This window comes from Vicugna pacos, chromosome 17 (assembly GCF_048564905.1).
Source record: "Vicugna pacos chromosome 17, VicPac4, whole genome shotgun sequence".
Taxonomy (NCBI): Eukaryota; Metazoa; Chordata; class Mammalia; order Artiodactyla; family Camelidae; genus Vicugna; species Vicugna pacos.
The window spans coordinates 13,333,558-13,345,616 of record NC_133003.1 but is presented as its reverse complement, the minus strand read 5'-3'; the positions used below and the strand labels follow the sequence as shown (position 1 = coordinate 13,345,616).

Sequence of the window (12,059 nt, the reverse complement as noted above, 5' to 3'; positions counted from 1 at the left end):
ATGCTGTGCCTAGTTGGGGAGTTCCAAAATTGGAAATCTGAATTTTGCTAGTCTAAAGCAGTGGTCCACAAACATTTTCTACAAAGGACCAGATAATAAATCCTTTAGGCTTTGCGGGGTTCTAAATAAATAGGCCAGGCATGGGCTGGATTTCACTCATAGGCCATGGTTTCTCAACCTCTGCCTCTTCTAAGGAACACTTCAGTGTTCTTTATAAAGAGCATTCTCTCTATAGAGATAGTCTCTACAATTTAACACTTTTATCAATATTTAACTAATTTTTCTAAATGTTGGTTGGTCAAGCACTTTACGTGACTTTCGAGTTCTAACACAAAACAAGTAACCCTTGAGTTCTTACCAGCTCTTTCAGACTTTTCTTTCTGTTCCCTTAATTCCTCTCCCTGCGTAGTCATCTGTTTGATACGACTGCGAAGTTGAGCAATTTCTTCTTCTTTCATCTCCAGGGTTTCGTGCATCTGACGTTTTGTCTCTGCTATTACCATTCCCTAAACAGAAGTGCAGACACTAAAGCGTTTGCATAACAAAATGGCATTGTCAATAGCACTTACTTTAAAGGGCAGAAAACATAATGTTTCTTACTAAGTACAGCATGAGATTATTACAGTATTCCACAAACTAAAGTCTGTGTTCTGCACTATATACTATGCTATACATGCCAGTAATTTCAGCTACCTAGCATATCAGGGTATTTTTGATAAAAAAAATTATTTTAATAGTAAGATTAATCTTTCAATTACTAAAAACATTTCAGTTAGAAGATTTATAATCTTTCCATAAATATTTGCTATAATTTTCCCCATCTTAGTAAACAGTTTATGTTCCTACTATATAAATTCAGCCTTTTATACTTGGCTCAGAAGCAGTCATGAACCACACTTATTACACTGTTCTGTAACATGGCAAAAGCCTCAGAGGCTGCTGAGAGCATAAGGTTATTGCTGCCACACTGGATGGACCAAGACTGTGATACAGATCTACCTGGTTTTTTCTTTCCTCTTGTGACAGTCTCTGGTCCCAACACCATTCCTTACTACTGTAAGGCAAGCTCATTCTTCCAATTTGCTAATTACTACTGTCTTCCCACTCTCTGGATAATCTACACAAGAAATGAAGGTTGCTAGGGGGAAAATATAATCAAATATATATTAAATCAGTCATTTACAACTAACAAAAAATGGGGTGGTTCGACTTGTCTCTTGAAAAATAAGATTTTATCGCAGCTATTTTACGATATTAAGAAGATTATTACCTTACTTCCAGGGTTTGTCAACCCTTACTTTAGGGTATGACTCTTCCAGATGGCTAATATTAATGAACAGATTAAAAACCAGGTAAGCGGGTCATTATCATACAAAATTTCAAAACAAAATTGTGGGCCTTCAGTTTCTTCAAAAACCGAATCACAATGGAAAAAAGAAAGAAAGAGACAGAAAAAGACAGCAGTGGAACCTATAGATTAAAAGAAGCCTTAAGAGTCATATCAACCAATTGCAATGAAAGAACCTCATTTGGATCCTGATTCATAAAAATGGGTGAAAAAAATGCATCAGGTAAAAGGGAAAATCTAAAACTATTCAGATAGTTGATTGTATTAAGGAATTACTATTAAATATCTAAATGTGATCACGATAATGCGGTTCTAATTTTATAAAAAAAAAGAGCCTTTTATTTTAAAAATACATTAAAATACTTATGGTAGGTAGAAATGATGAGATTTCTTAGGTGTGCTCTCAAACAATCTTGGGTTGAGGATAACGGGGTTAGGAAGGTATAGATAAAACAAAATTAGCCATGAGATGTTAACTATTGAAGCTAGGTGATGGGGTCACAGGAATTCATTTTATTAATCTTTGTACTTCTGTAAACGTTTTAAGTTTTTCATAATAAAAAGTTGTTTTTTTTTAAGAGGACCTTCATGATGCTTATGGAGTAGAACCAAGCAAAATGATATTATAGAATGAAAAGACTGCCAATACATTTCAATAGCAGAACAGCTCTGAAATGGTCTTAATTACACAGCTACTTAAAATACTGTAACTATAAAGCACCATATTAAAGAAAATGGTGGATGGTGCGGAACTAACTGGATGCTGCTTACAATAAAGGACCCACACCCTTGGCGCTGCAAGACTGTCTGCCCATGAATTTTTCAGTTGTTTTTGCTGCCATACCTAAAACTGTTGTTTCAACTGTAAACTGCCAATCTCACCTACACATTCTAAAGTTTATTTGCAGAAATGACTGTTTATGCTAATGTATACGTTACTACTTCTTTACTTTTTAGGCAATTTATCTGAGAGATTAATCTGTTTCCATTATACTTGAAAGACAACACTTATATTCACATTTAGTAATTCCTTAACTGTAAATAATTTAATTTTTCTCTACAAAGTAATTAGGTACTATATACAGATTTCCTTTGCAACAATATTCTAATCTAAAATCAAAATGCTGACTGGGATCAAGAAACCACAGAGATTCAGCTTTACATGATATGAAACTAATGCTAACAGTTATATAAATCTAGAAATTAAAACAAAAAGATTTTTTATGGAAGCAGCTGTAATAATTTTGGAAAGCAGAAGTCTGAATGCTTCCAATTGCTTCCAAAAATGAATTTTGGGGCCCCTTGACAAATTTTAGTATCATAAGTTTTGTTGTTTTACCTTATCTTGTTCAAGCTGTTCAATTAAGTTCTTTGCATCACGCAACTGAGTGATAAGTTTAGTCTTCTCAGCCATATGAAGCTCCTAAAAAAATTTTAAAAATTCATTTCCATCTCTAATAAAGCTTCTCCTCATATGAGAACTCTAAACATTTTATCTAATTTGGATACTCCTACAAGTCTAGTAGGAGAAAAGTACACAGGATGTCTCAAAAGGATGGTAATGCCTTGAAGCCCAGGGCACTAGGGGGCCCTCTCCATGCTGTCTATGGAGGAAGGGGGAAGGCTTTCCAGAGGAGGAGCAGGCCACGCTGGGGCCGATGGATCTAGCTTAGAGGGCTGCGTTCAATCACACTCATTTGCTCTTTTACCTTCATCTTTTCTAGTTCCTGAAGTCTTTCATCTAGTTGTTCTTGTAGTGCCTCTTTTTCACTGGTTAATAGCATACACTTTTCCTTATGCGACCGAATTGTTTCCTTACAGCGCTGCAGTAGATTCTCTTGACGCTTAACTCTTTGCTGAAGTACTTCCAGTGTTTTAGCAGAAGTTCCATCTCCCACTATTGACAATAAAGCAGCATAAGCAGGGGCAGTCAGTAAGGCAGTCAGTAAGGGCTCCCTGGGAGCAGTTCCTCTGTTAGAGCACAGGAGTGTATTCTTACCCCGGCACCGTGCTGAGCCAGACTGGGCACCCTTGTAAACGTCTACGCCATCACTATTTGTACTCCGTAGCTGAAGAAGCTGAGTAGCACATTCACCTCTTTCTGTGGTTCAACCCCATTCCAAATGCACTCAACACTCAATAGTAACTAACGTTAACTGAATCTGCCCTTCTTGGAAGACAGTTTGCTATTCAAAAGAGCCTCCTGTGTCTTAGCTCCTATTCTAAAAGGATTAATAAAGTATTCCTTCCAACGCTTTCTGATCTCTTCTTGAGAGTTCTGGTAAATACAGCTTTCTCCATCTCCTTACATTCATGAAATTGCCCAAGGGTATTTCAGGACTCCTTACAGGTTGGTTGCTCAGACAGACAGCTGCACAACATCTTACTCTGATGCTGGCAGAACCAAAAGTTTATTACAAATCTCTTTGAGAGAAAGCTAGCAAAGAAAAAGTGGGAATTTTTAGGTACCTCAAAGCCTCAAAGAGTAGGGAGAGCTGTAATTAGATTTTAAAACAAAACAAAACTATTCCTTCTTTTTCAATTAGAAAGCAATTAATAGGGACAATATCGGCATCTTTAAATGTAGACACATGTAAGCAATATTACTTAAGCACTAAAATAGCCAAACAATGAAAAATTGCTTATTCCTTACTCTTGAGCACAACTGACTCATTTATATGAAATCTAGCTACTGCTATCAATGAAACAGTATAATATAATGAATTTCAATTATAATGAACATGCAGTGCTACTTACAGACTTTCAAGTCTTAAAACAATTACATAGTTACTTTCTCCTCAATGACAAAAAACAGACAGCCAAAAAAACAACAAAAACTCTTGCATGTGCTAAAAAACTAGGTAACAGGCCCAAAATGAAGTTTACACTAAGCCTCACGTCACCAAACTGAGACTTAATTACAGTTTTGGCCACTCCCAGAAATGGAATCTTAAACAACTCAATCAAAAATCAACACCATAGAGATAATCTGCCTGACAGGCCCCTGTCACCCCCTAAAGGAAAGGGACCTCGCACAAGCAATCCACTCTTTCTTTGCTAGTGTAACTTCCCTGTCCCACTCCCTTCTGCCTATACAAAATATAAATGCTTTCATTTTGTACAGCTCCTGGGAGCTCCTTTCTCTCTGCTGGATGGGTTGCTGCCCAATTCGTGAATCATCAAATTAAGCCAATACGATCTTTAAAATTGACTCAGTTGAATTTTGTTTTTTTTAACACATCTTTCTGGAAATGTTAGGGTCAAGGACACTTTACTCCTATCTCAGCCCAGGTCTATTAGCTCATGCCCCAGAATCTCTCAACATCCTCCTCTAGTTTTTAGATTAACCTCTTCACAAGTTGAAGCTTACCTCCTGCCTCTACATCGCTATCTATGTTCTCTTTACTGACGCCTTCAGCCTGTGGCTCCACCTGAGGGAGGGGTTTCAGTAAATCAGCACTCATCGGGCCATTTTGTAACCGCTGTTTCAGCAAAGAAACCTAAAAACAAACAAACAAACAAAAATTTCATAAGAAAAAAAAACAAGAGGAAGTATGACAATAGTACTTTCTTTAAGACAGAGAAGGGGCAGAGTAAAGGATATTCTTTTTGCTACAATGGGGGGACGAAAACAAAATAAAAGACTTACTACCAATGTAGCTGACTTTGATATTTGTTATTTTCAATGATATCTTAGCCAGAAGATACGCTAAATAAAAAATTATCCTTAAAAATAAGGGAAAACGGTGTAGCCCAGTGGTAGAGTGCATGCCTGGCATACATGAGGTCCTAGGCTCAATTCCCAGTACCTCCATACTTCCATTAATAGTAAATCAATCAACGTAATTGCCTCCCCCAAAATAAAAATACAAATAAAAGTATCCTTAAAATTAACTGAGGAAAAACAAAGAGTTTTAAAGACAGGCCTTTTTTTTTTTTTCCAGCATCTGGAACCTATCAGATATCCCATCAAAAACCCTTTATTTTTCTTAACCCAAAAATTCCACACTTTTTCTTTTAATCTTTACCTGAGTCTGGAGAACACTGATATACTGATCTTTTTCCTCCAGAGATGCATCAAATTCTTCTTGGAGATGTTTTTTTGCTTGCTGGTCCATTTGGAGCTCCTAAAACATAAAGGATTCACAGGAATTTTTCAGCATTACTCAGAGTATCAGCAACAATAATAAGAGAACCGTCAGCATTTAAAATATTAGTATTTACCCCAACAAATAATTCTGCTCCTTAAAGAGTGTGGAAATACAAGAAGAGAAAATATATTTTTAGAGCTACTGATTGCTAAATTGAGTTTTTAAAAATGTAGAGAAGATCAAAAAAATTACTTAAGATAAAGGTAGAATTTTATCCAACTTTATTTAAGACATCTTACTACTTGTGCTATCTTTTATTCACTTAAATTAAAATGAAATTGTTCTATACTAAATGTATAATCAACAGAGCCTGCCTCCTCCCAAAACAACAGTCAAAATCAGAAGCTTCCTCATCTACAAAATTAAAAAGGTTGACCAAGCTGATGACCAAACAGTGAAATTTTAACTGCCTGAAATTACTTAAAATGCTGCTTTCCTTAGGGGTCAATTCTGACTCCTCTCTTTTTCTCCATGTCCAATCATCAGCAAACCCTATAAAGTTCCAGAAAACCTGGCCATTTCTCACCATGTCCATCCCTACCACCACTCCAGTGGCAAGAGTCTGTTAATTAGCTCTCACTTCCAGTCTTATCCCCTATAACCCACGCTTTAAAGAGTAGCCAGTCTGTGACCACATTCTCTAAAGGCCTCACTCAACCTTTATTCCTTTACGCTTGCTTTATTTTTCCTAATAGAACTGTTTACTACCTGACAGTGTGCTACATATATATGTGTGTATGTATATTGGACATGGAGGAAAAGAGAAGTCAAAATTGATCCCAGGTTTTCTGGCTTGACAGACAGTAAATGGTGGTGTCATTTCCTGAGATGGGGATAGTAGGGGATAAGATTAGGTTTGCTGGGAGAAAAATGAGGGTTTGATTCTGCCTGGCTTCAGAGTTTGGAAGTGGTGTCACATGCAACACGGATTAGATTTGTTCTTAGAGACCCATCAGAAAATAAGCTCCATTAGATTGAGGATTTTGTCTCATCCACCTTTATATCTAGGAAACTGACCTCCAGTGTAAATCTATACTATTTGAACTTTTTAGCATAATAATAAATGGCTCTATAATATAATTAAATATAACAACCAATTCAATAATTGTCCTTTTCTTGGCCATTTAGACTGTTTGCAAATTCGGGCAAACCTTGGGATTAACATTTTTATGTATAAGTTTTTTAAGATCTTTCTGATTACTCCTCAAAGAGAAATTCTGATGAGTGGAATGTATCAAACACCTTTAACTTAGAAAAACCTTTTGGGTGAAAGTGTTATATTATTTGTCCCTCAACAAAGTTTTAAAAGCACCTCCTTGCTAGTAATATAAAGTGAGTGAGAAGAAACAAAATCTGAACTCCTAGTCAGCCCAAGACTCCACATTTCCAGTGTGACTTCTAAGACACATCATGGAAGTGCTAGTACTCAGAAAGGTCTGCCTGGGGGCTGGGGGCGTGCAGTGGACAGGCTGGAGGAAGTGAGAGAGTAATAGCTAGGGCATCTTCTCTTTTTGGTGAACGTTAAATATACCTGTAGAACAAATACACTGCAAGGGTTAAGAGAGAAAGAATATGTATGTAATGGCTTATGATCTAACAGTACAGGTATGCAAAAGAATTGTTTAAATGGTGAAAGAACTGGAATAGCATATGAAAATCTCTTAATTTCAGTCGTCATAATTGATGGTGGTAGTGTTGGCATTGTTGTTCCAAGTCTGCTGTGTTTATAATGTTGGGATAAGGTAAATGAGTAACTCTGAATCTTCTAATTTATCATCAGAACTGCAAGGAAAAGAAAGGAATGCAGGTGTGTATAGTTAAAGAGACATACAAGATATGTCAAAAAAAATTTTTTTTACATGGGCAAGAGTGTAGCGTCTAGGGGTATAAACTTAGGTGATAAAACCTTAAAGAGACACATGAAAATACAATAAAAAGTTAGGATAGTAGCTACCTTTGGAGAAAGGAAGGTGCTATGATTGGGTTGGGAAGCACAGAGGGCCTCTTAGGACGGCTAGCAACATTCTATTTCTTGACCTTGGTGGTAGTTACAACAGTGTTCATATGTAAGCTATTTATTTCTTGGGCACGGTTTTCTGTATCTGTTACATTTTACAATTAAAAGATTTTTAAATGTTCATGATAAGTGACATATAGCAGAGATACAGAATGCTATCCCCTAACCAATTGAAGCCAATATTCTCCATCCTCCTCAAGACAGGACAGAAATAGAAATTAGAAAAGCATGATTTCAAATGATTAATATTTGCCTGGATTGTGATACTTCACTTTAAAAATTATCTCCCCCTCCCCAAATTACAGTGAACATAATCTTTATTTTACTTCACCAAAAAGATTTTTGGTTAAGAAAAAAAAAAAAGAAGCCTGAAATACCTAACGGAAGGGACAGGTTAGCCTTAGAAGTTGTCACTGACTGTTCACGCAGGCAAATGATATTATATTGCTAAATAAGACATTCTTATGTCATTACAGGCATACTTTGGACATATTGTGGATTCAGTTCCAGAGTAACACAGTAAAGTAAGTATTGCATTATTGCATATATCAAGTCACACAAATTTTTTGGTTTCCTAGTGCATACAAAAGTTATGTTTACACTATAGTATATTAAGTGTGCAAAAGCATTATATATAAAACAATGTGTTTATCTTGATTTAGAAATACTTTCTGCTAAAAGATACTAACCATCATCTGACAATGCAGGATTGCCACAAACCTTCAATTTGTAAAAAACAGGATCTGCGAAGCACAATAAAGTGAAGTGCAATAAAACGAGGTCTGCCTATAGTGTCAGCAACAACATGTATCTTAGGGAAACCACACAAATAAGACCCCTAAGAACTTATCTCTGGTCTTATTGGCTGGGCTGGTTAGTTTTCACTGTAACTAAAGTAGTGCATGTGAAACTATCTGAATACATACAGTAGTTCTGATAAATATGAGAGATCTAGATCTCAAGGTACTAGTCACAACTTACCTCTCTTAACTCTCCAATCCTCCGAAGTGCTTTATCCTGACTCTGACTTAATATACCCTTTAATTTAAAAGAAAAAAAAAAAAGCTGGTTCAAACAACTACATGACATAGTAGGGAAAAACAAGTAAAAAAGATCACAAATCACTGAATTTTATTACCAACACCCTTTACTTTTGGAACTATGCAACCACAACTCTCCACTGCCACTTAGTGGTAGAATTATGTACATCTAGAAATAAAAATCTATAGACAAATTCATAGAAACACAAGCAAGGCACCCACAGAACTTAGGAATAAGACGATCTTTTGAGAATGTATTTATGGAATATTAACAATACAATGGATGAAGTCAGAACTGTCCCCTGTAATTCTACAAACCACACATTTAAGAAAATATTGGGGTGGATGGGGGGAATAGCTCAGTGGAAGACTGCATGCTTAGCATGCATGAGGTCCTGGGTTCAAACCCCAGTACCTCCATAAAAAATAAGTTAATAAAAATTTTTTTATAAAAAGAAAATATCAAACTACAAAGTCTATTTGTAATAATCTAATTTTCACACTTGCTATGGACAATTAGAACACTAAATCAGCACTAACTGGTGTTACCATTATTCTTAACTGATCATATTCCAGACCAAAACCAGAAAATTTAATGTGGACTTATTGGAGACTAATATTTATGGCAGATTAAATATTTTAAAATAATATACATGGGGAAATTAACTTTACCAAAACTCATTTTACAAATAACTTTTTGGTTATATATTTAGTGTCTTTAAATGGGATAAGACGCTAAATGGTTTTAAATAACTTTCACTGCAAAAATAAAGACTATCTGCATTTTATAAATAACACAGCACCATCTGAACTGGAATGGATCTTCCCCCTTAGTTCTGACATGTGAATTATCAACTGGGATACCTGTTGGGAAACTTTCAGCCACGAACAGGATGACATAGAGAAGAAGAGCTATACTAATTTCTTCTCTCCACACACTTAATCAAGAGCTTTACAAGCAGCAGCCTCAGGAAACAGGAAAGAGGATGCTTGTTTTTAGACCCTGATATAATGATAAGAAATAGAGATGTCTATAGGTAAGGGAAAGCTTCGAACATGCAACCTGCAGACTGAGAAACCAGGAAACATGCTTGAAAAAGGCAAACATGCCTGAAATCCAAACCTCTTAAACACTGCAGGGATCCAAAACTCAAGAAGGCCCATCCCTACCATAGGTAAAATCTCTACAATTTCTCACTCATTCTCTTTATCAAAATCCTCAGTAGTAAAACAGGTTAAATATCTTGGTCATGAGAAGAATTATTAAAAGTGAGGGTTAGAACTGTCTTGTTGTAAGATCTTTTCTAATTTTATAATTACGTACGAATCAATATAACAGCCAACAAGTCACTTACTTGCAGTTTTTTCTTCTCTCTCTGAAGAGTTTGATAAGCTGTAACAAGCTAAAATAAAGAAAAGCCATTAATAGTATCAGTCATTCCTATATAAATGCAATTAATTATCCTAAATTCTGCTAAAACATCTCATTATGAAAGTCTGAAAATAAATCAAAAGAATCCTTTTATAGACAATTCAACCTAAATAGATGCATATGCAGTTGAAACTAAATAACATAGGAAATTCATTTCTAAAAAACAAAAATGTAATTTGACTCAATAAATAAAGATATTAAATCTCCATTTGATTTTACTTTAAACACATACCTCTTTAAATTTCAGTACCTAATTCATAGGTGCGGATTACAGCCAACTTGCCTAAAGGCTACTCAACCCGTAGTCACAGATCAGTACCATCAGTAACAGCACCACCTAGAAGCCTGCTAGTAGCAGAAATTCTTGGGCCCCGCCCAAGGAAAGGGAGGGAGGATGGAGAAACAGTAACGTGTGTTTTAACAAGCTCTCCAGTGATCTCCTGCTTTGGGCTATGATAGACCACATAACTGATCTCTAAAAGTTCCTCTGATTTTAGGACCTGTGACTATGGCTCTGTAAAAAGGAACTCATAGCCAACAGAGGAAAACTGGTATTTCAGGTCCTAAAGAGATGTTTAACCATTTAATCTAAATAGGATCTTTAAACATTCAAGCAAAACTTGATGAAATTACAGACTAATAAATCTTCTTAAACCTGTAAATTATATAGCATCACTCATCAGAAGGCTAAGCACATGGCTCCAACGAATTATATGGACCCACTTTAGAAGTGCTGGTGGGCTCTGCAGAGACAGTCTGCAGCTTTAGGAGAGGCACTCCCCTATTCGGAGCCTTGCCATTTTCCTTGGAAGGCTGCTGTGTGCCCCTGAATTTGTCTGCTAATGTCCTGAGTCAAGAGGCAGGCAGCAATGGAAGGTGAGTCCAGAGATGAAGAATTGAAACACCAAAATTGTGCCTAAGGCCAGGATCCTCCCCTTCTGACTACCTTAAGACCAGACAGGAAAATGGTACTCAAAATGGGGAGTAAATGGAAGAGTAACACAGTAATCAGACATCACTCACAGCACTACCATCCTAGGTACCCACAGCAGCAAGGAAAGGCAGAGACAAAGACTATGGGCTCTCTTCATCCCTAATAAGTCGACTTTACCTGAGGTAGTACAGAATAGTGAAAACAACCAGAAAGACATAGAATTAAATACAGAGTCTGTCAAATGCTACCTATGTGACTATAAGCAAGTTATGTAATCTGTATGATTAAGTCTCTGTAAGTCTTTAATCTTATTCTACAAAATAGAGCTAATGAATATCTACCTTACAGAGATGGCACAAAATTAAATGGCACCATAAATATAAAATGCATGGTGTCTTGTACACTTAAATACTAACTATACTGCTGCCCCAGCTCCCAACTTAAAAGCCATGGGTAAGTTAGTGAAAATAATATAAATCTAAACAAACAAATTCAGGACCATTATTAACTTTGATAGAAACAAAAAATTAAAATTTAAAAAAAAATTTAAAGGAGAAAGTTGCCTGATGCTGCAAATGCCTCATGAATACATGGCTTTAATGCCCTGTTTACAACTCTGGGTTCCAGCCATCTGACAGGTTTTAGCCTAGTAATTCCTCCCTATTTTGTCAGCACTTTAGAGTTGTAAGAAGATATTTTAAATATTTCATTTAGGGGTTTTTTGTTGTTCTTGGCTGCAGGGTAAAACTCCCCATATTTTAGCCATAACTAGAAATAGAAATTATGACTAACTTTATTCACTATCCCTGAACTTAATTATTAATTAAAATTAACTCTAATGCTGATTTATAAACTGTTAAGACAATAAAATAGTACATATTATTAAAAAAAAAAGTAAGCCACGGACAATTTGCTCCAGAAAGGCATTCCTGACGAAGAAGTGCTTTAACTGCACAGAACATGGAGGGGAACTACCACAATTCAGCCCGAAAGGAAGGTGCTTTGTTCCTGAGGGACCAAAAGGAGGGATGGCGCAGCACCACGTCCCTCCTCCCAGACCAAACATGCTCAAGGGGGTTTGCAGTTAAAAGATTCCCTTGAGGCAAATTTTAAACATTTGCACGAGAGTGAACCAGA

At 36.2% G+C, this 12,059-nt stretch overlaps 1 protein-coding gene across 3 annotated transcripts in view; it reads right to left on the bottom strand.

Moving 5' to 3' along the window:
• Positions 1-12,059, bottom strand: part of GOLGA4 (golgin A4) — an 84,380-nt gene that overhangs the window by 46,878 nt on the left and 25,443 nt on the right. For 2 of the 3 annotated variants that reach the window (XM_072940987.1, XM_006200642.4), the window contains exons 5-11: positions 9,912-9,959; positions 8,498-8,554; positions 5,377-5,475; positions 4,719-4,848; positions 3,058-3,245; positions 2,688-2,771; positions 359-506 (exon numbers count right to left, since the gene is read on the bottom strand). In XM_072940987.1, coding sequence (XP_072797088.1) covers positions 359-506; positions 2,688-2,771; positions 3,058-3,245; positions 4,719-4,848; positions 5,377-5,475; positions 8,498-8,554; positions 9,912-9,959 — 754 coding nt within the window. The remainder of the gene's footprint in view (positions 1-358; positions 507-2,687; positions 2,772-3,057; positions 3,246-4,718; positions 4,849-5,376; positions 5,476-8,497; positions 8,555-9,911; positions 9,960-12,059) is intronic. The other variant, XM_072940988.1, reaches the window with a different exon arrangement.